Source organism: Pan troglodytes, chromosome 2 (genome assembly GCF_028858775.2).
Source record: "Pan troglodytes isolate AG18354 chromosome 2, NHGRI_mPanTro3-v2.0_pri, whole genome shotgun sequence".
NCBI classification, from domain to species: domain Eukaryota; kingdom Metazoa; phylum Chordata; class Mammalia; order Primates; family Hominidae; genus Pan; species Pan troglodytes.
Window position 1 is genome coordinate 34,806,459 of NC_086015.1, and position 27,840 is coordinate 34,834,298.

The 27,840-nt window shown below is 39.6% G+C and overlaps 1 protein-coding gene across 2 annotated transcripts in view; it reads right to left on the reverse strand.

Annotated features, from left to right (window-relative positions):
* Nucleotides 1-27,840, reverse strand: part of GADL1 (glutamate decarboxylase like 1) — a 190,180-nt gene that overhangs the window by 84,027 nt on the left and 78,313 nt on the right. For both annotated transcript variants that reach the window (XM_009445070.5, XM_009445069.5), the window contains exon 12: nt 12,306-12,505. In XM_009445070.5, the coding sequence (XP_009443345.1) occupies nt 12,306-12,505 (200 nt within the window). The remainder of the gene's footprint in view (nt 1-12,305; nt 12,506-27,840) is intronic.

The window sequence follows — 27,840 nt, forward strand, 5'->3', positions numbered from 1 at the left end:
TGACTCTTCTTTCACAAAAGATTTCTCTGTAGTAGGCAATGCTGTTTGAAAGCATCTTACCCACAACAGAACTTCTTTCAAAATTAAAGTCAATCCTTTCAAACCTTGCTGCTGCTTTGCCAACTAAGTTTATGTAATATTCTATATCCTTTGTTATCCTTTCAACAATATTCACAACATGCTCACTGAGTAGATTTCTTCTCATGAAACCACTTTCTTTGCTCATCCATAGGAAGAGGCTCCTCATCCATTCAAGTTTTATCATGAGACTGCAGCAATTCAGTCACATCTTTGGGCTTCATTTCTAATTCTATTTCTCTTGCTGTTTTCACCACATCTTCAGTGACTTCCTTCCCTGAAGTCTTATACCCCTAAAAGTCAACCATGAGAGTTGGAATTAACTTCTTCTAATTCCCCATTATTAGTATTTTGAGCTCCTCCTATGAGTCATCAGTGTTTTCAGTGGTGTATAAAAGGGTAAACCCGTAAAATTTTCAATTCACTTTGCCCAGATCCATCAGAGGAATCACTGATATCACAGCTATAGCCTTACAAAATACATTTCTTAAATAAGACTTGAAAGTCTAAATTACTCCTTGATCGATGAGCTGTAAAATGAATGTTGTGTTAGCAAGCATGGAAACAATATTAATCTCCTTGTACATCTCCATCAGAGCTCTTGAGTTACTAGGTGCGTTGTCAATGAGCAGTAATATTTTGAAAAGAATCTTTTCTGAGCAGTAAGTCTCAAGTCTCAACAGTGGGCTTCAAATATTCAGTAAACCATGCTATAAAGAGATGTGCTGTCACAGGCTTTGTTCCACTTAGAGTACAGGCAGAGTAAGTTTAGCATAAATCTGAAGAGTCTTAGAATTTTCAGAATGCTAAATGAGCATTGACTTCAACCTAAAGTCACCAGCTGCATTAGCTCCTAACAATAGATTCAGCCTGTCTTTGAAGCTTTGAAGACAGGCATTGACTTCCCTCTGGTCATGAAACTCACAGGTGGCAGCTTCTTCCAATATAAGACTGATTTGCCTACATTGAAAACCTGTTTAATGTAGCCACATTCTTCAATGATCTTAGCTAGATCTTCAGCATAACTTGCTCAGTTTCTCCATCAGCATTTGCTGCTTCACCTTGCACTTTTATGTTATGAGACAGCTTCTGTACTCGAACCTCATGAACCAACCTCTGCTAGCTTCCAACTTTCCTTATTCATCTTCCACACCTCTCTCAGCCTTGATAGAACTGGAGAAAGTTAGGGTCTTGCTCTGAATTGGGCTTTGGCTTAAGGCAATGTCATACCTGCTTTGATCTATCCAGAACTCTACAACCTTCATAGCAGCAATAAGTTTGTTTCGCTTTCTTATTATTCATGCATTCACTAAAGTAGAACCTCTAACTTCCTTCAAGAACTTTTCCTTTGCATTCATAACTTGGCTATTTGGCAAAAGAGGCCTAACTTTGTCTGTCTTGGCTTTTGGCATGCCATCCTCACTAAGCTTAACCATTTCTAGATTATTTGAAGTGACAGACATGTGACTCTTCCTTTCATTTGAACACTCAGAGGCCATTGTAGAGTTATTAGTTGGCCTAATTTTGATATTGCTGTGTCTCAGGAAATTGGAAAGCCTGAAGAGGAGAGAGATGGGAATGGCCAGTTGGACAGCAGTCAGAACACACTCAATATTTATTAAGTTTTCCAGCTTCTATGGGTGCATTCTATGGAGCCCCAGAACAATTACAACAGTAACATCAAACAGAACTGATGACTCAAACATTTTTATTATGAGAATTACCAAAACATAACACAGACATGAAGTGAGCACATGCTGTTGGGAAAATGGCACTGATAGACTTGCTCCATGCAGGATTACCACAAGCCCTCAATTTGTAAAAACAGCAAAACCCCCAAAACACAATATCTGGAAAATAAGGTTAAGCACACAAAATGAAGTATTCCTGTATTAACCATGTTTCCCAATGATACCAGAAACAAATTTTAGAGTGACAACTTCCAGTGGTGGTAAGAATATGATAGAAAGGTGCTACAAACCTTTTAAATAATACTCATATCTTATCAAGCAAACCAGTTTTGAAATGCTGGTCTACAAAGAAAAAAGTTATCAATATCAAAGATAGATATAACAGCATATATGTGCACATATATTTATATGTACTATCTAAATCTCTGTACTGTGGGTATATAGGTATATTCCATACAAAATAACTAGAAACAAGATTAATATTCATAAGTAGGGAATTAAAATGTGGACTATAGCAACATAATGTAATATGCAGCTATTAAAATGAATGAATTATATCCACTTAAAGCACAGGATGATCATGATAAATTAGTAAAAGATAAAAGTGAGGTTCTGAGAAATGGGGATGATTTGATTCAATTTTTACACTTTTTAAAAAAAAAATCTCTATCCACATGTATATACAAAGTATGGAAGGATACATCATAAATTATTAGTTTACCTGAGGGAGGGGGAAAGAAGCAATGGGGGTGTGGGGGGTTTTCCATTCCCTTTTTATATCTCCTTTCAAAGTTTCATACATGTGGTTACTTATATAGTTTTTGATAAAGAACTTAAAAATATAAAACAAATAGATGAATATACTTCCTACCTATAGGAGGAAAGCTTTGTGAACCATCCTTTTTCTCACCTTTTCAGGCACAAATGTACTGGCAATCTGTTAACTCAAAAGCTTATGTTATGATTTCATCCTGAACTGAGCCTATGAAGAAAGCTTTCTCCAGAAATCTTGGGAATAACTTTAGAAGATTCTAATTGTGCAGCTAAATAACTTTGTGAGTCTAGGCAAATTCCTAAGTCTTCCTGAGCCTGCCTCCACTTCCTGATGCATGTAAAGATGTACAAAAAAATTGGTAAAATCCTTCCCTTACAAGTTATGGCAAAACAAAACTTGCATGTATTAACCATAGTATCATTTTAAAATGCTTGTCAAACTGGCTAAATGTGCTCCTAGAGGAAAGGCATCCTAAAACAGAGCTGAATTATTTCTGTTAAAACTCTTTTTGCTAACCATGTAGATCTGGGCTTTGTGTTGGGGTAATGTTCCTATCGCAGTCACTCTCAGAGCCTGTAAAGCCCAGTGATATGGTTTGGCTGTGTCCTCACCCAAATGTCATCTTGAATTGTAGCTCCCATAATCCCCATGGGTCATGGGAGGGACCTGGTAGGAGGTAATTGAATCATGGGGGCGGGGGGTGGGTTTTCTCATGCTGTTTTAATGACAGTGAATAAGTCTCACAGGATCTGATGGTTTAATAAAGGGCAGTTCCCCTGCAGATGCTCTTACCTGCTGCCATGTAAGATGTGCCTTTGCTCCCCTTTTACCTTCTGCCATGATTGTGAGGCCTCCCCAGCCACGTGGAACTGTGAGCCCATTGAACCTCTTTTTCTTTATAAATTGCCCAGTCTCAGGTATGTCTTTATTAGCAGCATGAGAACGGACTGGTACACCCAGTGTAACACTCCAGCTGAGTTGAAAGTAGAGGTGATTTTGAGGCAAGAGGGGATGCAGCTATTACTATGATAACAAAGGTCTTACACCAGAGTTCTCAGACTGTGCTCCGTGGTATACCATCTTAATAGGTTTTCCACATAAAAAGTCCCACTATCGAATAAGTTTGAACATTGCTAGGCATATCAATTAGATTGATTTTTGTCTACGCTTAGAAGTACACTTGGCCAGGCATGGTGGCTTATGCCTATAATCCTAGCACTTTGGGAGGCTGAGGTGGGCAGATTGTTTGAGTCCAGGAGTTCAAGACCAGCCTGGGCAACAAGGTGAAACCCCATCTCTACAAAGAATACAAAAATTAGCCGGGTGTAGAAGTGTACATCCGTGGTCCCAGCTACTCAGGAGGCTGAGGTAGGAAGGAGGATCACTTGAGCCTGGGAGGTGGAGGTTGCAGTGAACCATAATTGTACCACTGCGCTCTAGCCTAGGTGACAGAGCAAGATCTTCTCCAACAGGAAACTATACTTGCCTTAATTCATAAGGCCATTTGTCAAGCTGGTTGGATTGTTCAATAATATCAGGAACCAGTTATTTAATTTCAGCTAGCCATGCTCTGTGTTAGGGAGGTTTCCTCTCATGTTCACAAGACAGCTGCTACAGCTCCATATGTCCCATCCTTATACAGCAGTGTCTAAAGAGCAGAGGGGGCTATAGCAAAAGCACTTTAAGTTCTATTTAGGTAAGAATATTTTCCCCAGAAGTCTTCACAGTATCTTGTTGACTGAGCCACATACCCTCCCCTAAACTAATGGGGAAGATGGCTGACTAAACCAATGTGCCCAGCTTGAACATTGTGCTACGTGAACAAAATCAAGGTTCTACAGGCAAGAGAGAATGGTCCTTGGTGAGCAAATCAACAGTGTCTGCATATTGATTAAAGTTAAAAAATGCTTCTATATTACAGGCCCTCTCAAAGTTTTAAATATCCTAATGAGCAGTACTTCGAATTTCTAGGAGAGGAATAATATAGTAGTTAGCATCTCCCAGACACATTTAACCATGGAACTATTTTTTGAGGGATCATCTGTTAAGATCTCTTGGAAGTCTACTGGCCACAGCATACTTTCACTAATGCTGGTTTATAAGTGTTTCTACTATAAAGTACCCTATCCTCTTCTTAAATAAATGCTTAAATGAAATGTGTTGTTGGGAGGAAAGCCAAAATGTTTTAAGTCACCTCTGCCTCTGTTTCTAGGGATGATTTATTCCTCGTAACTTTTTTTTTTTCAATATATGAAAACAGCCTAAAGACAAAATACATTTAATAAACTAATCTTACATGGTGCAAGCCGGAAAAAAAGTACGTTCAGTTTGGGGACATAATGCAGAAACCATAAACTACTATCAAAAGGCATTCAAGTAAGTGGACTCGAAAAGCAGTAATAACTTCATAAAACTCTTTGTCCCTTCCACTAACCTTGGCATAAAAGAGAGAAAAAAATACATATTGAGTTTTCACCAATCCTACTGTGGGGTAATAACATATTAATATTCTGGCTTGATCTTGGCATATGCATTAATGATAAACTTGCTGCAAAACAATTTTTCTTCCTTACAAAGAATCTCAGTTCTGATTGGTTATATAAATCTCCCCCTTTGTTTTTATTTCTCTTGTCCTTTTGCAAGACATTCTTTCCTCTCTGAAAATAGCCTCTCCAGTCCCTTTCTTACTTCAGCAGCCGCTTAGCGCCTCCCTGAACCATTTTGGACCAAGTTTCTCTCCTAGTCTCATCTTCTCATTTGAAATCTCTTCTGATGCTTTGAGCCTCCCAGAACTCCTGAGATTTTTCCATCTGCTTTCCGTATGCTCTGCATATATCAGCACATGTCACATGACTTGTGGAATTCATCACAGACACCCACGTGCTCTATTCTACTGTAATTGTAACTTTTAAAAAGATCACCAATATAAAGATAAAATGAAAACAAAGACTGTTCCCTAGTCTTCCAGACTCTGTACCTCCCATCACCTAGAGAAATACACTGGCACAAAAGCACCATTGTGTAACTGCTCACCTTTTCCATACTGATAACAATACACCCCTCGGTATCCATGCAAGTCTATGAAATGATTTCCATTTGAGAGATTGCAGAGATTGTGTGTCAAGGGAATAGATAAATGATACTCTGGAGACCAAACAAAGTAGCAGAGTGGGAGTTCCTGAGATGTTTGTTGTTGTTGAAAAGACTTAGACATGACTCTTCTAGCCTGCTTGAAAAATCCCTTAGTGGATATCCATTTAACCTGAATGCCATAACAAAGGCCTAGAAGGTGCCCTCAGCAACAGGTAACCTTGTATAGTAAAACATTTTTTACTTTCCTAGGCAGATATCAGAAATGTACAGTCACTGGCTTTGTGCCATAGTGGTAGTTTTAAACCTGAGCCCCCTGGGTTTCAATTATGCCCAGTAATCACATGTTGCTTTAGGCTCTCAGTGTCACTGATTTTCAAACCAAAGAAGAAAAAAACATTTTAGTAATTAATATTTTCTGGGAGAAATGTTCTCTCTTCAACTGGGTTGACAGGGTAAAATGGAAATTAGGAAAAGCCTTAGAGGTCTCCTAGGCACTAAATTTTTCCTTGCTAAATTTGACAACCCATAAAATTGGAATCATTGTCCTCCTGAAAGTGTCTGCTCTTACTTTCCCAGGGGAAGATGAAGAGGGCTATCTGATCGGTGCAGTGATCATTGGTCTATCAAAATCTCATCCTTAAATCTTAGTCAATATAAAAACTTCAAAGTTAAGCTCCATTTAGATTCAGGAATATGGAAACATTATTTCTATGGAATTAGTGTAATTCTTCCTGTATCATTATCAAAGGAAAAGAGTTGCACAGCTTTTCCAGTATTTTAGAGACCTGACCCTAGGGCCTAGGGAAGTGGATATTTTAGCTATAAGAGCCTGCCAATAACGTGCTCCTCAAATACCAAAACAATCATCACGTGTAGCTTTACTTTGCTGGAGTTATCTACTGAAAGAAGTTACGCTTCTTGGAAACAAAACAATGTTACTGTGACTTAGAATTATTCCAGGTGGAGCCTTCCAACCATGGGTGAAATGCTTTTGATTTGGTAAACTCTGAAGCAAGTTGCCAGGCATCAGTGGGCTTCATGGGAAATATCTTGACCCTGTCGGTGGTTTGAACAGATTATGCTAATTCACATTATGCACATGGTTAGAAGACTGAAAGAGTTACGATTATAGCTGGAAGAGTTAAGATTATGATTCACAGAACCAGTGGTGTTCTAGAGCTACTTTGTAGTGGTTGAGAGTCCACTGTTAAATATTCAGGAATTTCCTCAACTACAACCATTGGTAGCTTGCAATTTGCTATGACAGAAATATTTACACCGTGAAAATTGGCAGACACTACAAACTGGGGCTTTCTTTAACTTCTGAAAGAAAATTTACTGCCATACCACTGCATATAGGCTTAAGCAAACAGAATAGACCCCAGAATTGAGAAAAATATTCTATCTTTCCTAAAAAGCAGAACTACAAATGAATCAGTAATTTGAAAAGAGATAAATCATGAAAATAAAGCCCTTCTGTTGCTAATTTACTATAAATCTTAATTCTAGAGAAACTCTTTCCAAGTTTTATAATTTCACATTCATACCAAATTACATGCCTCAAAGTACTCTGCCCTTTTCCTTGGCATTGGAGGTAGACTTTTGCCCACCCCAGGAATAGACTGTTGGATATCAAGAGTGTGGAAAGTTAAGGCAAAAAAACTACTATGAGTAACAGCAGGAAAGAGGAGGGATTATTTTTCAAATACTTAAACATAGGTCACAGTCTGCAGCAATGCTCACTAAAATGTTAATTCAATTCAACTTGACAAACATTTACAAACAATAAGTGTTTGTTGAATTGAATTGAAATGTTAACATTTATCCTCCTGTGATATTTCTCTGCAGAAATTAGAAAGTATTCTTAGACTAAACTAAATTCCACCCTGAGATGAATGTTAACTTTATAATAAATACAATCATAAAATATTTATAACCTTATTTCAAGACACCTCCCATTGAATTATTTCAAAGCTTAGACAAAATAATGCAGAGATTCTACCCCATTTAAATAGTGCAAGAAAATCCACAAAAAGGGAACAGAGCTTCCGGGACTTCTAATTTAGTGAGCAGCTATAAATAATTTATGGTAGACCGTAGACTGTCTTGTTTTTTCACCACTGGGTTATCTCCCCACTTCTAATACAAGCACTTCAACCCTATCTCTAACAAAGGTACCTTCATCTAGGATCAGTACACATTCTATAAGAGGAATTGACACACTCCCCAGTGCCGAGAGAGAGCAGGTGAATCATCATTACTACTGAGAGCATCACATTGCCCTGGAAACCATGACTGATTCAGAGATGGATATTTACTTCACTCTCAAATAATTAAACTTTCCTCAGGATTGTTGAGAGAGGAGTACTTTATCTTTTTGATCTTAAACTTGAACCCGAAAGAATATAGATCTGACACTCTTTGCATCCATCTTCCTCCATAGGAATAAACCCAACCTGAAGGAAAGCAGAACTGAAAGATGCAGAGAGACTGAGGACTGCTGATACTGTTGAAGCACCTAGACCAAGCCTTCTGAAAGTCATCACTACACTAGTCTTAAAAGCCTTAAATTACCTTTGTTTATAATACCTTGAGCTAATGTTTCCATCGCTTACTACCGAGAGTCCTCATATAATATTCACAGGTTTTTCAAACTACTTCATACCGATAATCACCAGAATTACTGACTTCTAAAAGTCTTCTGAAAATGCCAAAGCCGTGTGTTTACCTGTCCTTATATCCAAGCCCTTTGCTATGTAACTTTGCAATTCTTCCTGCTAAAAGGCAGAGGGCACTTCCCACCTCCTCACATTGGGTTTAGCCATATGATTTTCTTTGACCAAAGCAGTATTATAACGCAATCAGCTACAGATATAATACAATCAGGAGTTTAAAGTGGGCTTACATAATTGGTTTGCCTTCTTGGCCTTCTGTCATGGCCATCTCAAGAATGTGCTGGCTAGTATGCTGATCAAGGAATATGAAAGACGTGGCGAGTAGACTCAAACACCCCAGCTACTGTGATATGATATAAAGTCATGCTAGCCAACATTTAGACCTCTAGGGGGAAAACAATTGTTGTTTTAACACATTCAGACAGCTCGTTGCTCAGAATACCCACACTACTCCCAGTATAGAAAAAAGAAATTGCTATAAATCTCTAAGAAGGTCCTACATGATTTTCCAAGCAGTTAAGTAAATAATAACTAAAACTTAAATAGCATGTAGGACATCCCAGGCATTGATCTAAGTGTTCTACATGTATCAATTCCTTTAATCTTTACAGTAACTGAGATACGTGCTATTATCACTTTCCTGGGACAAAACTGAGGTGCAGAGAGACTAAGAAACTTGCCCCAGTCACACAGGATTTAGGTCTTGAATCCAGGTTGTCTGTATCTCTATGCTATTAGACTAGATTTGTTTTTTGGGTTTTTTTTGTTTGTTTGTTTTGTTTTTGTTTGTTTTTGTTTTTTAAACTGTAAGAAATGATAGGGACTGTGTTTCTCCAGAGTCAGGCATCATCATGTTCAGCTAGTTGTTACCATGTGGGATTGAGAGCATTCTAAGCTTTGAGAAAAGCAAAAAATCCAGGTTTTTTATAAATTTATTTTTTTAAAAGCATTTCAAATATTTAAATGTTTGAATGTTTAACACCATGAAAGTTAACCATGAACAGTATAAGCTCAACAAAACACATTTAAAACTAAATGTGGCTATGGCCTGTCCACCACTGATCTAAGTTTAGCAGTTCAGTCCTATTCAAGTAGCAATGTCTGGCACCTATATCTCGAGCTTTTCTAATGTTCTTGAAAGTGTGACAACAGTTTTATTTCTAATGTTTACTACAAGGCAAGTAAACATGGTGCTTCCACACTGCCTTTCCCTTCGAGACTTAAGCTGCCACCACAACTCACAGATCATTTGCTTTTCAGGTCCTTAATGTCACATCCAGACTTTTGTGTCACCTCACATCCAGAGACTTGGGCCTGCTGCTCCTTCCACTTGGGTCATTCTTCTCCCCTTCTGTTTTAGTCTGTTTTCACGCTGCTGATAAAGACATACCCGAGACTGGGAAGAAAAAGGTTTAATTGAACTTATAGTTCCACAGTTCCCTGAGGCTGGGGGAGGCCTCAGAATCATGGTGGGAGGCAAAAGGCACTTCTTACGTGGAAGTGGCAAGAGAAAAAGAAACGCAAAAGCAGAAACCCCTGATAAAACCATCAGAGCTTGTGAGACTTATGCACTACCACGACAGCAGTATGGGGGAAACCACCCCCATGATTCAAATTATCTCCCACTGGGTCCCGCCCACAACATCTGGGAATTATGGGAGTAGAATTCAAGATGAGATTTGGGTGAGGACACAGAGCCAAACTATGTCATTCTGCCCCTTGCCCCTCCAAATCTCATGTGCTCACATTTCAAAACCAATCCCACACCTTCCCAACAGTCCCCTAAAGTCTTAACTCATTCTAGCATTAACCCAAAAGTCCACAGTCCAAGGTTTCATCTGAGACAAGGCAAGTCTCTTCTGCCTACGAACCTGTAAGGTCAAAAGCAGGCTAGTAACTTCCTAGATACAATGGGGGATACAGATATTGGGTAAATACAGCCATTCCAAATGGGAGAAATTGGTCAAAACAAAGGGGTTACAGGACCCATGCAAGTCTGAATTCCAGCAGGGCAGTCAAATTCTAAAGTTCCAAAATGATCTCCTTTGACTCCATGTCTCATATCTGGGTCACGCTGATGCAAGAGGTGGGTTCCCATAGCCTTTGGCAGCTCCACCCCTGTGGCTTTGCAGGGTATAGCCCCCATCGTGGCTGCTTTCACATGCTGGCACACAGTGTAAGCTGTCAGTGGATCTACCATTCTGGGGTCTGGAAGATGGTGGCCTTTGTCTCACAGCTCCACTAGGCAGTGCCCCAGTAGGGACTCTGTGTGGGGGCTCTGACCCCACATTTCCCTTCCACACTGCCCTAGCAGAGGGTCTCCATGAGGGCCCCCTCCCCTGCAGCAAACATTTATCTGGGCATGCAGGGGTTTCCATACCTCTTCTGAAATTTAGGTGGAGGTTCCCAAACCCCAATTCTTGACTTGTGTGCCCACATGCTCAACACCACATGGAAGCTGCTAAGGTTTTGGGCTTGCACCCTCTGAAACCATGGGCTGAGCTGCACCTTGGCCCCTTTTAGCAATGGCTGGAGCAGCTGGGATGCAGGGCACCAAGTCTGTAGGTTGCACACAGCTTGGGGACCCTGTATATCCCCAAGCCCATGAAATCATTTATTCCTCCTAGGCTTCTGGGTCTGTGATGGGAGGGACTGCCATGAAGACCTATGACAAGCCCTTGGAGACATTTTCCCTATTGTCTTGAGGATTATCATTCAGCTCCTTGTTACTTATGCAAATTTCTGCAGCTAGCTTGAATTTCCCATCAAAAAATGGGTTTTTTCTACTGCATCGTCAGGCTGAAAATTTTCTGAACTTTTATGCTGTTTCCCTTTTAAAACGGAATGCTTTTAATAGCCCCCAAGTCACCTCTTGATTGCTTTGCTGCTTAAAAATTTCTTCCATCAGATACCATAAATCATCTCTCTCAAGTTCAAAGTTCCACAAATCTCTAGGACAGGGGCAAAATGCCGCCAGTCCGTTTGCTAAAACGTAACAAGAGTCAACTTTGCTCCAGTTCCCAACAAGTTCCTCATCTCCATCTGAGACTACCTCGGCCTGGACCTTATTGTTCATATCACTTATCAGCATTTTTGTCAAAGCCATTCAACAAGTCTCTAGGAAGTTCAGAATTTTCCTATCTTCTTCTGAGCCCTTCAAACTATTTCAACCTCTGCCTGTTACCCAGTTCCAAAGTCGCTTCCACATTTTTGGGTATCTTTTCAGCAGCACCCCATTCTACTGGTACTAATTTACCATATTAGTCTGTTTTCATGCTGCTGATAAATACATACCCAAGACTGGGAAGAAAAAGGTTTAATTGGACTTACAGTTCCACATGGCTGGGGAGGCCTCAATTCATGGCGGAAGCCAAAAGGCACTTCTTCCATGGTGGCAGCAAGAGAAAACGAGGAAGAATGCAAAAGTAGAAACCCGTGGTAAAACCATCAGATCTTGTGAGACTTATTCACTATCAGTGCAGTATGGGGAAAATAGCCCACATAATTCAAATTATTTCCCACCAGGTCTCTCCCACAACACCTGGGAATTACGGGAATACAATTCAAGATGAGATTTGGGTGGGGACACAGAGTCAAACGATACCACCTTCTCTTCATTAGATCTCAGTTGAAAGTCACTTCCTCCAAGGAGCCTCTGCCAGTGTTCCTCAAGAACACATTAGAGAGCCCTCCTGATTGGTCTTGGACTCTATACCTCACCTTGCCAAAAATGAGGGTCATTTGTGTATCTCAGTAGGCTAGGGATCTTGGAGGGAGGTGGTAGGACTGCTCTGTTCATAATTCCTAACACTTAGTAGGTACTGAGAAAATGTGTATTGGATGAAATAAAGAATGCACAAATGAAAACATGTACTTGCAACACATTTCAAGTATTACTTTCCTTAGGTCTTCCTATTACAGACACAGATGGACACACACACACACACACACACACACAGAGAGAGAGAGAGAGAGAGAGAGAGAAGCTAGTACCTAGATAAAGCAAGAGCACGATTAACTCTTTCTTCAAGGCCTAATGTACCCAGGGCCTTCCAGGTCATCCAGAACTTGAATGCATCTGGTCTTCTGCTACATTGGATAGACTTGTCTCCTGTGTCATAGCTCACATCATAGAATTTATCCTGCTGGAAGAGGTAAGATGCCTTGGCAGAGTAGCATTTTTTAAGAAGATCCTTCGAAAAAGAAAAGATTACAAGACTGTTAAACTTTAGAATATAACTTGATTTTGAAGCAAACACATGTACACACACAATGTGTATATTCTACCTGTGCCAAGTGTACATCTCACTTTATGACTGCCTTACATCAGACACAATCAGTGTACATTGACTTTCAGATATACATGACCCACGGTGTTACCAAACAAAACTTCAGAGTTGACAATGCTAAAATCCATCTTCACAATTTTACTGAGTATTGAGAAGCTGAGAAGACCATGTCATTATAACTATGACATCAAAGTGGCCCAGCTTTTCAGTGTGAATAAAACTCTCTATAACTCAAAGTGCTCTCCATTGGCCAGAAAAAAAAAACTGACATATTTACATATGTTATACAATTTCATAAGCAAAAAAACCTAGGTTTTAAGACCTTCTCCTTCATATTCATTTGAAAAGGCTAGACCCAACATAACTCAGGGATAAAAACCCAGTGAAAGAGCTATGGAAGAGGTAAACAAGAGCCAATAAGTTTTCACTACCACAGAACATCAGCCATAATCCCACAGGGCCTTTTGTGTTTGTCTCATGCTGGTCTTATTTGCAACCAAATTCCATTTGCATTTACTGACTTGTTATCATTAAGAAATGGGTGATAATTTACTATTCATCACGATTATAGGGCCTTTGCCTCGACCTCAAATCATTAAAGTTGAAGCCATGTTGTCTTCAATGTCATCTAGTGTCTACAAAAGCCAAGATTTCCTAATCGATCATTTACAGCCCTGACAACTCCCCCAAAATATTTTAGATCCTTATGCTCCTCAGTGGAACCAATGTACTCAATGTCCTTGAACCACTACATCATGTCTCATCTATGTCTTGTCTTATACCATTTGCTTGAATCTCTCTATTTTATTATGATACTTGACACTTTCAAAAGAATATATGCAGTCTATTTATAAGCTGTGAAGTTTACTGACACTAAACATAGCCTGCCTTCTTTCCCAGGTCTGCCCTGCTATCAGGTCCCATCTCAACTTTTTCTTCCCCTTCAGCTTCATCTGCCCATCTCATTGGGCTCAAAGGAATAACTGGTATTTGGCTGCATTTGTTGGCCTTGGTCCTGTGCTTTCCGCATGTAATGAGCAGTCACTACCTATATTCTCTCCTTGTGTGGTCAAGCAGGTTATTGGGAGCAGGAATCATTTCCTATCCATTGTTATATCCATGCAGCTTAACACTGTGCTGGGCACAGAGCACTCTCATTAAGCTATCAAGACAATGATTCCACTCTCAATGCCCTGACATGTGGTATGAATAGAATAAACACAGTTGCATGAGCTTCTCATTTGGTGAATTTTCCAAACTTTAACAATGCAAAACTACTAGTGCTGTACAGGAAGATACAAAAAAGCTTCTCAGTAGACATGGGGGTCCTAGAAAATGTTTCCTTCTGGTCAGAGAATGTATTAAATGTGCTTCATTTGACTAATCAGCTTGTGCTAATTAGCTGAATGAAAAGGAAATCTCAAGATATCACATTTCAAATGAAAGCATAAGTTTGCTGACTTAATTTAAGCAACATTGTCTTGTGTAGATACTAGTCTGGATCTAAATATATTCTATTACAAAAATATGATTTTATACTACAGAGAAATTATATACCAAATGTAACCAAGAATTGCAATATGCCCCTCATCCGGTATCCACAATAAACTGGGTATAAAACTGATAAGGCTGGGCACTGTGGCTCACACCTGTAATCCCAATGCTTTGGAGAGCTGAGGCAAGAGGATCATCTGAGGCCAGCAGTTTGATACAAGCCTGGGAAACATAGACCCCATCTCTACAAACATAAAAATTAGTTGGGCATGGTTGGCATGTGCCTGTGGTTGTGGCGTATGCCTGAAGTGGGAAGACCACTTGAGCCCCCATGAGGTCGAGGCTGCAGTGAGCTGTGAGCACACCACAGCTCACCAGCCTACGCAACACAGTGGGACCCTGTCTCTAGAATAATAAGAAAAAAAAATATTAGTATGCCTTCAGCCTGGTTCCGATGGGTATTCTTGAGAGATACAGGGAAAGAGCAGACTGCTCTGACCTGAACACTAAAGTAGAAAAATCCCTTACTTTTTTAAGTCTTAGATTTTATCATCAATATCTCTCCTCTGATCACAGTTGGCACTGCTGCATCTCCCTGCCCTCAAAAGTCAGGAAATTTTGGTTGTTTCCATAGCAACTACACTGACCATATATTATAACACTAAAAGGCCACTGCATGTACTTCAAGGACAAATCATGCACACATGTTCACGACACAGGCACCCACACACTTGCATTATGATTATAAATTTACTGTCACCAACCATGAAAGATTAAAAATCCCCAAAGCAAACGAACTTTGGACATTTCTTGAGCAAGTTTTAGGGGCCTATGGTAGTGATTGAAAGGGAGAGGAGGCTCATCCATTATCAGAAGACAAATTGCATCATCATAAGCAAGTGGAGAACAAGAGAGCCAAGAAAGCAAACAACAGGATAAACAATTGTCCTGCAATAGTGACAGTTAATTTTATGGCACTAAAAAATTCTGCCTTGGGAAGGTTTCCTAAAGAACAACTGGAGGCTTGGGATTTACTTTATCAAAAATAAACTTTCCTCCCAAAGATTTCACTTTGCATTTTAGTTTATGTCTTTGTATTAAAATGGATGAGATGTCCTTTAGTTTTAAGACATCAACTAAGAGAAGATGCTGAGATGTTCAGAGAAAACATTTTAGAATAAGTATAGTAAAACTTAACATTGTTGAAAATAATTATTATTGTGCTATCAAAGAGAAGCACCATATTTATCTTGCTCATCTTCATACTCTTAATCCTAGCAGGACAATAAATATTAGTAATATGGCTTTCAGAGACAAGTATCCAATGAAAATACAAATTGCTTTATATTGTGATATTAATTCAAACTCTCCTCAGGGATTAGTAGACATTATATTAGGACTTATACAGTGGCAAATGAAAGAAGTTTAAGCAAAAGGGAGTATTTTTATAGGCTTTTGTATATTTAATAATCTAGTCATATATAATCTTCAGGCACAGTTGAATCCGGTACTTAGTAATATCCATTATCAGGAATATGTCCTTTCGTCTTGTTCTATTGTAGCCTATATTGGCCTCGCTCCCTACATACGGAAAGCTGGTAGGAAGCCTGAAAACCAAAGCTTCCAAGTAGAATCTGTGAGCATGGAGAGAGGCTCTGTTTGAAGACAGGAAATGACAGAGAGACAACTTCTGCTGGTGGTGCTACTAACAAAGATTCTGTTTTTGACTAACATTTAGTTACTTAGTCTGTGTCCTCTAGGTCTCCACCTTGACATTTATCTTTCTGTAAATGCATCACCCTATTGTAGCAAGAATCTTGCTAGTCAGCTTGGAAAGAATCCCCCACCCCGATATCTCCCTTTATCTGACCAAATTCTTCATCCTTCTTACTTGTTATCTGACTATTCTAGCCTGCCTTCAGCAAGAATCTTGTTAGATGTCTAACCTGTATCCTTTTATTCCTAACGTTTTCTTAGTCATTTTCCACCCACTGACTCCCAACCTGCCCCTTGGCTATGAATCCCTACTTGTCCATGCTATATTCAGAAGTGAATCCGGTTATACTGAGGTCTATCTTCCTCATTGCAGTAGTTCCTGAACAAAGTCTGTTTTTACTACTTTACTGTCTGGTTCTGGTTTTCTTTAACATTACCCATGTAGAGAGAGACTCTTGGCCTCCTAACCTCACTATCGTATATGAACCTTTTGTGACCAAACCTAGCAGGAAGCCAATTGGCAAAAGAGCCTGGAAAATATGGCTTTTAGGAGTCTGGCCCTTTTGCAGAGCAAAGCGGAGGAAAGTAAAGAATGGATTGGATTATACAGTAAAGAGAAGCCAATGACAAGCACAGAAAACACAACTTTAACTTTCCCTCTTTGCAATCACAACACCTAACCTAGCGCACATAATAATGACCAGAGCTAACATTTATTGAGCTCTTACTATTTTCCAGACACTTCATATGTAATAACTCACTTAAATTTCACAACCCAGTGAGATAAATTCTATTTTTGTCAACTCCATTGTACATTTTGCAACACAGCAAGTTAATTACCTACGTTCATGTAGCTACTACGTGATAGGGCTAGGTTTCAAACCAAAACTGCTTAGATTCAGGGCCTGAACGCTAAGCTATTATACTTTATTGCATTGACAGTGGGCACTTAAATACGTGTGAAAGAGGGTGCTCCATTTGGAGAGGCTGGTGAAAAGGAAAATAGCAGAAGAGAGAACACTGAGCTAGAGATCAGAATAACTAAGATCCTGTTTCAAACTCTTATTTTTTCCTATAAACATGACCTCTGGTCTTACCACCAGTAATATCCTGTTTTTAAAGCATTTTGAGATCTTTATGAATACTTGTGAATCTGGTAACATTATGGAAAATATTCACTCATTATGTGAAAGAATGAATCCGTAGGTTGCATATTCTCCTGACCAAGATTACCAAGCCGTCTTTGATTTCTATAGGCCAGATCAGAATCTGCGGTCTCTTTTTGGTCAGTGATCCCATGGGTCTACTAAGTCAGGATTCTGTGCACCAGCAGTCCCCAGCCTTTTTTTTTTTTTTTTTTTTTTTTTTTTTTTTTTTTTTGGCACCAGGGACCAGTGCTCATGGGAGACAGTTTTTCCACAGATGTGGGGTGTGGTGTGGGGGAGATGGTTTCAGGAAGAAACAGTTCTACCTCAAATCAGGCATTAGAGTCTCATAAGAATCACGTGACCTAGATCCCTCTTACGCACGGTTCACAATAGAGTTTGCACTCCTATGAGAATCTAATGCCAAGACTGATCTTACGGGAGGTGGAGCTCAGGTGGTAATGCTTGCTCACTTACCACTCACCTCCTGCTGTGTGGCCCGGTTCCTAACAGGCCATGAACCGGTACAGGTCTGTGGCCTGGGTGGGAGGATCCTTGCTCTCCACAACAACAAACCTTTGTATTTCCTCCTTGCAATCATGTTTTTCAGCTCATCGAAGAAAAGCTACCAAAAGCTCTTCCCGTATGGCCCTTCCTATATTCTGTCCTATGTCACCATATTTACATGCAAAAAAAAATGGTCTAAATGACTTAGAAAATAGGAATATTAATCTTTTAATAATTCATCTAAAAATTATGTATTGAGGACCTATTATATAACAAGCACTACCATGCCAGGAGCCTCGGTATACAAGCCCATGAAGGTGCTAAGTGTCTGGGTTAGTATTTGTTGGCGTAATGTGCAAAATCAAATTTAGGTTGCAAATAAAAGACTTGGCTGTAATCTAAAATATAAAAGTGAACTTTTAAAATGATTATGCCATCTGATATTGGCTTTCTTTATTGATCAAATATTTGGGTACCTTAATATAGGCTGAAAGCTGTGCTAAGCACTGGAGATGTAATGGCAAATAAAAAGTCACCATCCTTAAGGCATTTCAGATGGGAATAGGAGCAGAAAAAACAAGCCACTACTGTCCAGTGCTAGAATAGGAGAAAGAACAAGGCACGACAGAGCACAAATGAGGGTCATATTCACCACCTTAGAGGTGTGAGAGATGGCTTTTCAGAAGAAGCTGAGAGCTGAAAAGTGAGGGACAGCTGGACAGATGAGAGAACAGAACTAATTGAGTACAACTGGAGCTAATTAAGGAGGTGGGCCATAGCTGGAGAGTTCAGGCCAGAAATCTAGAGTAGCCAAGTCACCATGCATCTTAAACGCCACAATAAGAATGATTAGTGATGGAATCTTCCCAGGCTCCTACAGATATTACAACTTAAAACTTCATTACTAATCTGGCAGAATAAAGTGAGAATCAGAAGATGTGAATTCTGCTTTTGATTTAGTTACTTGGTGTCAGAGCTCAAAGCCTGTCACTTAACATCTTGGGCTTCATTTTTCTCATTGGCCTAATGAAAATGCTGTTACTTGTTCTACCCATCATACATAAGTATTATGAAAATCGAAGGAACTAATGTTAACTGGGAATACTCTTTAGTCTTAAGCCAAAAATCTTACCCACCACTCTTCCTCTTCTCGAACATTCCAGTATCCCCTGACCCCTCCCAGCTGTCACTGCCTGTTCTTCCTTTGGTTTCCTTTATTTCCCCAGGCAAGCTACAGAACAGAACATCAGCTCTAGACTTCCCCACTGTTTATGAAATGAACATATTACAACCCTCCCCCACCTTCCTTTTTAATGGAATGTATTTGCCAGTTAAACAGTTATAGAAGTAGGCTGAGTTGACAGAACATATTACAAGAAATCTTAAAGCAACAGGAAGAGTTATCAATGCTCTACATCCTTCAAATGGAATGGATCCTGACTGAATTAAGCTCCCATACTTGATGTCCTTGGTAGATGCTGTGGGTCTTTACAAGTCTCAGTGTAGTTTAAATGGAACACTCTAAAGGCATCACATAAAATAAGAATGACCCAGGGTAGGGATGCTAGGTGGACTTGAGAGCTAAGGAGCCATCAAATGGCCAGGTGTAACTTGAGTTTTCTCCGTTTCCTTAAGCAAAGAGGGAAAAATGGTTAACTCCTGTGTAGTTGGTGTGGGGGTGAAAGGAAGAGAGTAAGCAGAGGACAATAGTGGATGTGCGGCCGGGTGCAGTGGCTCATGCCTGTAATCCCAGCACTTTGGGAGGCTGAGTCGGGCAGATCACTTGAGGTCAGGAGTTTGAGAGCAGCCTGGCCAACATGGCGAAACACCATCTCTACTAAAAATACAAAAATCAGGCAGGTATGGTGGCACATGACTGTAGTCCCAGCTACTCGGGAGGCTGAGGCAGAAGAATCGTTTGAACCCGGGAGGTGGAGATTGCAGTGAGCCGAGATTGTGCCACTGCACTCCAGCCTGGGCAACAGAGAGAGACCCCTTCGGGGGGGGGGGGGAAATAAAACAGTGTTTTTCCCAAAAGGAAGCAAATCAGACTGACCCAAGTAAAAGGTCAGTGTATTAGGTTGGGCCATGAATAGTCTGAGAAGGAAGAAAAGAAAGGAGGAGGGGAGGGAAAGAGCGAGGGAATGGCAGGGCAGAGAGGTGGAAAAAGGAAGAGAGAAGCAAAGGATGAACCGGCCGGGCCCAGTGGCCCACGCCTGTAATCCCAGCACTTTGGGAGGCCGAGGTGGGCAGATCACTTGAGGTCAGGAGTTGGAGACCAGCCTGAACAATGGTTGAAACCCCATCTCTACTAAAAATACAAAAATTAACTGGGCATGGTGGTTGCATGCCTGTAATCCTAGCTACTTGGGAGGCTGAGGCAGGAGAATCGCTTGAACCTGGGAGGCAGAGGTTGCAGTGAGCTGAGATAGCGTTCCTGCACGCTGGCCTGGGCGACAGAGCAGGACTCTATCTCAAAAAAAAAAAAAAAAAAAAGGATATCATTCAAATGTGAGATTTCAAGTGCTAAAGTACAGGTCAATACAAAGCGTCTGTGTACATGGGTGCATTTTGAGCTTGTGGAAACCAGCAGACTATTTGGATGTCATCTAACATACAGATTCTTATATTAGCCCACTACTTTTATGAATCTTTTGCCTTTTTTGTCTAAAATGCTGATGTATGAAGTTAGAAAATGGGAAAAATAACCCTCTCTCTTCATTTCTCTAAATGCAAGTCCATCCACTACTTTTATCTCTTTTTTTTTTTCCCTCAGTGTTATAAATATTCCCTCTTTCTGGCTTTCAAATGTATACAACATGTTACAAGTCCTATGATAAGAATGAGAGCAGGTCATCAAAATCATTTGAAACCTCACCATCTTTGCACTTATGTTCACCTCACTCTCCTGTGTCTGTTCTTCTGTGTAACCTCTGTTTTCCCTGTCTCATGCACAGTGACTAAACGGTGGTGGAGAGTGTGCTTCATATACTCAACTCTACTGTAAGAGCTATTCACTTATAATTGGGAATTTGCCTTCAGCTTTAACCAGCCAGGACTCATTTCCTGAGTGTCTACTCACAATATTTCTGCATTTTGCTGTATTTATGTTCACCTATAATCCAAAGCAGGTATTCTTTCATTTCTGACATCTTCAAATAAACATCTTGCATTTTTTCCTATGGCATGTCTTTAATTCATTTCTTTACTTGGATTTATTTAGTTAATTCATTTTCTTTCTGCTGTAGATTTTTCATTCTTTGTCAGAGTAGAAAATATTTAAAATCCAGTTTGCATACAGCTTGGAGAGAGAACTTATTTTTTATAAAGGGTCACAATTATCTTTTGAATTTACCATCAAATCTGAATTCCTATTTGCCTTTTCATCTGCAATTTGAGAGGCTAATTCAAGAGGCAGACACATTGTGCTCCATTGGATGTTTCAATGTAGGAGGTTCAAATCATGATATAAACACTTGCTTCTATTACCAGTTCTGAATCATTTTTTGATATTGACTCAGCTATCTTTCCCATTCCAGTCAAGCATTTTCCAATCACTGGTATCGCCTATAGATCAATCTCCACTCAAATCCTCAATTTGTTCTCCAATTCTCACTTCCTTCCCATGATCTCTTGTACTTTCTGGAAGATGTTTTGTACAGAAGTTTGCTGATACTTTTTGTTTTAATAGTTTAGAGGTGGGATTGTAGAGAACTTTCATTTAAGCTCATATTTTTATATTACTTGGATTTATTACAAGTATATATTAACAAAAAGTGAAATTTTTAAACACACCTTTTCCTCCAAAAAATCATTGCATAAAATTCATACTGCAAGAAGGGTCTCTATGCATATTCTGTGGGTATATATACATATTTTTTGTCTTATTTCAATTTAAGGAGCATGAGGCTATAAGGAGACAACAATCTTGCTCTAATATTTTCTCAAATATTCTGAAGTTTATAAGCTATGTAATGAAGTTTGCTGATACATGAGGTGCTTGTGAGTGAATTTCTGTTCTGGTGAACAGTCTGCCCTGTTCTCTTCTGCCATATAGTGACATATTTGAGCTTTTGTCTTGCCATTTTGACATCTCCTTTCCTCGAGTTTATTTCGATCTCCAGTTTCTCAAAAACTGTGTGCTATCAGCCCTTTCACAAACTGGCTTGATGGTCTGCCTGGTTCAAGTTGTTTCCAGAAAGTTTCTGGGTGCTGTGTGCTAGGTTTCCCACAAAATGTGATTTCCTCTCATTTCAGTTAATTGATACAATGCTTTTAACTTCACAGCTATCTGTGAAAATGTGTTCTTTGAGAAAACATCAGCATTTCAATTCATGATACTATGAAAGAAAAGTTACATGATATATATAGACAGACAGATACATAGGTAGATATAGAGATATATATATAGAGAGAGAGATCTGTGTTTGTCTTCCACCTTTGGCCCTTTGGTTGATATGCTCTTGAAAATTCTTAAGTTGCTTTACAAAGCTGAGGTCAGTTGCTTCTTTCCTTAATACATTTGACGTTTTTGTGGTTGTTCAAAATCCTCACTTTCCCACTGTGTATAATGCTTTACGTAATAAGTTATCAAAGAGATCCTACAGCCCTGTGTCCAGCTCAAGGCAGAAGGGCAGGAAAGGGCATGTTTGTGCAGTGGGCAATACTCCCCAGGTCCCTCCCATGAGCCCCCAGTCCTCTCTTGGCCGCACCCTCCTCTGGCTCGCCTTTCTTCTCGTTTGTCATCCTAGCTACTCTCTCTCCCAGTCACCCACAGTAGTCTCACAGCAAAATGCGCAAAAGAAATAGCAGCCTTCCATGCAAAATGAAAGAAGAGGGGGAGGGGGGAGGGAAGTCCCTCCCCCTCATGCTACAAGGGTGGGGCTGGAAACATACCAGCCTTCTTGATAGTGGTTTACACATTACCAGCTATGAACTGCTAAGAGCTCACAGGCACTGGATCAGTTTATCATCTGTAAAAACCACTGACTTCTGAAATATTCTGAACACTTAGTGTTGAGATCAAGACTCCCCTTCCCCTTCCAGAAAGCCTCTTGGAAGATTCCAGAAAGCTTTAAGTTTCAGGGCTTGCAGACCCGTTAGGAATTTTCAGAGAACTGCTAGCATACTTTAGTACAAGATCTGAGATATTTTCTCCCAGAGTGTAAATCTTCCTTAAATACCCCTAACTAAGGGTTAGAATGAGCTGCTTAGAAAATGAGGAGACTGAACTAAAAGATATTTTTAGAAATGCAACTTAATAATTTTAAACCATAACGCTGCCTACAAGAGAGGAAAGTTGGACTCAGTTTCTTAGAGAATGTGTAAGTGCCTCTATAAATAGTTAAGAAACATTTGATAGTGCAGAGATCACTTGGCAATACCTCTGCATGCCCTACAAGCATTTAAAAATAGTACAATCGGGCTTCTCTCTTAGGACAGATGGAGATTTTTCGATTTTCCCTAGGCAACAATCCACACACCTTCTCTATTAAAGATAATCTAAAACAGTGTTTTTCAAACTCTGACTAGAATTCACAGTAAGAAATTATTTTTAAATAGTGACACAGTATCCGCCCTACCACACATGAAACTGAAAGAAAAATTTCATGGAATAGTACACATTATTACCACATGGAGTGCATACTGATTTTTTCGATTTCAGTCTGTTCTGTTAATTTAAAGGAAAAAAATAAAAAGCTGGCATGACTTACAATTGACTGTGTAACTCAAGAACAATTGGTACAGTGATTGTTAACCCTGGATAACATTAGAATCATATGGGTTTTTTTTGCCCCAAAATAACATTGCAGGGTTCCTACTCAAGGCCAAAAAACCAGAATTTTCAGTGTGAAGTAAGGGCAGTGTTATTGTTTAAAATGTTTCCCAGTGATGCTAAGGTGCAGCCAGGATTGGAAACCACTGCTCTGATGGGTCTTGATCTCACATTGAAAAATCCTGATCTAGAAGTTTAAGTCAACATTACATTCATGTTGGGACTACAGAAGTCTGAAGTGTTGAGTTTTTCTGATAACATATAAACCAGGGTGATTATCTGACTTATTTTTTTGCTACTAGTACCCATTATGAGAGTTTTATTTGTGTGAATACAAGTGAAGAATTGCTTTATTCCATGCAACCCAAAGAGAATATGGGTTACATGTGGTCCATGCTGAAGTCTTAATCAGTGGAAGAAAAAAAAAAAGCTCCAAACTATAAAACCTAAGTCCATGGGTTATGGCATGGATGAAATGTACAAACAAAACCAAGAACCCTAACCTATTCAACCTTTTGCTTTGCTATGTATATTAGTCTGTTTTCATGCTGCTCATAGATATACCAGAGACTGGGCAATTTACAAAAGAAGTTTAATGGACTCACAGTTCCACGTAGCTGGGAAGCCCTCATAATCATGGTGGAAGGTGAAAAGCACATTGCTCATGGCAACAGACAAGAGAACTTGTGCAGGGAAACTCCCCTTTCTAAAACCATCAGATCTTGTAAGACTTACTATTGTAAGAATAGCATGGGAAAGACCTGCCCCCATGATTCAACTACTTCCCACTGGGTCCTCCCACAACACAAAGGAATTGTGGGAGCTACAATTCAAAATGAGATTTGGGTGGGGATACAGGCAAACTGTATCACTATGTTACTGTGATATGGAAGAAGAAAAACTTGTGTTCAGAAGCTAGTATCAACAGATAGGGGAACTTTGCTCACTTGGCTCTGATAGGAAGAACTGTGATCCTTCCTCTTCTCATATTATTGCTAACTCTGAGTTTCTGGGATCCATTTGAGACCCTACTTTGTTGCGAAAGGGATTTTAGGTAGCCTACAATATGGTAGGATTGGGAGGAGGACAGGAGGAAGGAGAGAAGAGAGAGAGAAGTGAGGGAGGTAGGGTAGATTGGGGAAGAAGAGAAGGAAGGGGAAATAAAAGGGGGAGAATGTGGAACAGAAGAAATGAGGTTCAAAGCCAAGAGAAAATGCAGTGAGGAAGCCTGGAGTGTCTGCACACACACAAGGCACATGAAAAGGGAAACAGAAGAGATTACAGAATTTGACAAATTTTTGGCATACCTAGGAACTGATGCATAGTATAGCAAAGGCATTCAGTAGTCATTTGCTCCTTCTGAACTTCAGGTATTTGCTATGTAACTGTCAACTACATCACCTTGCTTCATCATATAACATTTTCATTCATCTGCAAATTGAGGATAATAATATTGCACTGCAGCCCACCTCCTGGAGATATTTGGATTATTTGTGGCATGATGTTTAAGTAAATGCCTGGAAAAAATATATTTATTAACACAGGACATATTTCTTCAGTCTAGATGGATTAATTGCATCTCTCCAGAATAGGCAGACAGACGTATAGAAATGTTCTTTCAAACTGGACAAAACAGACACAGAGTTGAGTGTTCTGCTTTGGAATGAGGCTGGAAGAGCAATTCTTCACCAAGAGCACAATACTTAACAAAATCAATCTATGTCCCCAGCTTATTGTGATGCTGTCAACAAAGGCATGGTTCCTTCTCAAATAGAATTTTACATTTGAATTTTACCTGTAGCAGTAAGGCCTGTGGCCTACATTTCTTGGAGTTTGAGCATTCTTGAGAGGTCTGGCCTCTGAGGCCTGGAGTATAGGTAGGAGATTGATTTCACAGACAGGAAAATGCTATGCAGGAATGCAAGTTCTGAAACACGAGTTCCCTGGTCATCTTTGTATAAATCCCATTGAAGATTTGTGGGATATTACTGACATTACTATCATCATGAGCAGTCCTATTTAAAACTATCCTTAAATAGCAGTTAAACATTTAGGAAGTACTTGGCAGAATCTTTGGATAGAACAAAAGATGTAGTGGACAATAGCATGTTTTCAAGGACTTATGATAAAATACAGAAATGCGCTGAAATGACAAAAAATGTTTCCACTATACTAATGGCTATTTGTTCAGGCAGAAAGAGCCTGTGCATTAGCATCTGGGTTACTCCTCAACATAGTCATAACAAGGAAAAAGGAAATTACATTTATTGTATGCTTACTACTTGATTAACAATGCACTGCACACGTTTGAACATTATCTCATTTAATGTTAGTTTTTCAAAACAGAAGGTGTCTTCATTATACAGATAAAAGCATCAAGGTTCAGAAAGGTTAAATGCCTTGTCAAAGTCACACAAGGCAGTCCCAAGCAGAGGAATAATTTGAACACAAATCTTGCTGGGTTTCAATGTCCATAGGTTCATTTACCCACTGAGAAATCATAGTTAATCCCAGAATTTCCCAGTTCAAACTATAGCCTTAAAGACTGGGTAAAGCAAACCCACATCTCTGGATGTTCTAAAACAAGGATGAGCAAGTGAGTCCATCTTATATATCCTATATAGGATAGATAGAATCTTATCTGTATAGGGCCAGGTAGTAAATACTTTCAGGTTTGCAAGCCATATGATCTCTATCACAACCACTGAACTCTATGGTTGTAGCATGAAAGCTGCCATAGAGAATATTTAAATGAGCATGCCTGTGTTCTAATAAAACTTTATAAGAACAGGTGACAGGCCAGGTTTAACCCAAGGGCCATAATTTTTAGACCCCATGCTTTAAGACATTCCAGTGAAGAGACATTCCATAAGATAGTCATTTCCAAATTTGTAGAGGCAGAAAAAGTTAAACATTTACATGAAGGCTGCAAAACCAGAGACATTATTCTTGATTAAAAAAAAGAATAAGAGTTCGAGATCAGCCTGGCCAAGATAGTGAGATCCTGCCTCTACTAAAAATATAAAAATTAGCTGGGCATGGTGGTGGGCACCTGTAATCCCAGCTACGTGGAAGGCTGAGGCCGGATAATCACTTGAACCTGGGAGGAAGAGATTTCAATGAGCCGAGATTGTGCCACTGCACTCCAGCCTGGGTGACAGAGCCAGACTCTGTCTCATTTAAAAAAAAAAAAAAAATTCTTTCATTTTCATTAAGGCAAATTTTTAATCCCTTTTACACAGTAAATACTTAGCCACTAAAAGAGATACTTAAACTGGGAAATAAAATGGCCATGGTTTATTTGCCTTTCTGGATTTGAGAAACATTTTACACAATTCCCATAGAGAATGGTATTTGAAAATCAAGACCCATACTGGCTTATAATTTCTAATTTTCATTGTTCCCCCGATGCCCCAAGAAGAAAAAAAATTACTCTGTGATAAAACTGGTTAAATTTGGGTTCATTTTCTGTTTTACTGCAAACAGCAAGTGGAAGCTACTAGTAAAGGAACAAGAAGGCAGGGAGGGAAAGTAGACAGTTCTCTCTGGTCGGTTAGAAGGAGGGCTATGTGATGACATTTATGATTCTCTGGCACAATTCTAGGTCTCCAGGTATGAGAATTATAGTTTCCAAACCAAACAAGAAAACCGTTGCCTGACAGATTGCAAGTGTCCCGAAGGGAACAAGAGAACCAGATGTATTTAGGACAACCATGACTGCAAATCCTGGGGGAGAGTGACTATGTCTACAGAATTTCTGTACAACCTTGGCTGAAAGAGGGAAAGTGTAATGAGAAAAACCTATAGGCAAGAGTCTGGGGACCGAATTGAGTTAGGTGGAGATTTATAGGTCAGTTTAATCAGACTGGCTTTGGAAATGAGTTAGAATTAGCAAAATCATCAGCATTACTACTTCATTTTGTATAGGTTCCAAAGGGGATTAAACAATCAGGTTTTATCTTTCTAAATCAATGTTTTCTATTTCTGTACACTGTTATGGCTTTAAAATTCAGTTTTAGGCGGGAAACAGGGTTGATCCATTACCTGCCATCTTGTTTTAGGCACACATAAGCTGTGTGGTTAAAAGCATGGATTGCGGACTAAGCATGACTGACTGAATCCCAGTTTCATCCTTTATGAGCTTCATGGCCGTGAGCATGTTATTTATGCTTTCTGTATTCAGGTTCCTCATCTGTACAGTGGGAAGGGGAATAGTCCCTACCTCATGGGATTGATATGTGGATTTAATGGGTTACTATATTTATCCACTTGTTTTATCTGTTTATTGAACTTGCCAGGCCTGCACTGGACATGAGAACAGGTAAGGGAGCCTGTATTTCAGTATAGATGAGAGGCTAATGGCTCCACCATTAGAGGAATTTGCGATATGTACTGAACAAATGCTTGGCTAGAGAGGAGACCCCTAATGCATCCTGGAAAAGCAGAAGGGGGCCCCCTGGAAGAGTTGAGGCTTGAGCTGTGTTTCATGAGAGAAACAGTAGGACTTAGGACTCAAGTGGGCAAAGAAGAGTTTCTGGTTTTCCACACAGAAGGAACAACTTGGCTGTAGGAAAATAAATGCATTCTTAATGTGATGTTTA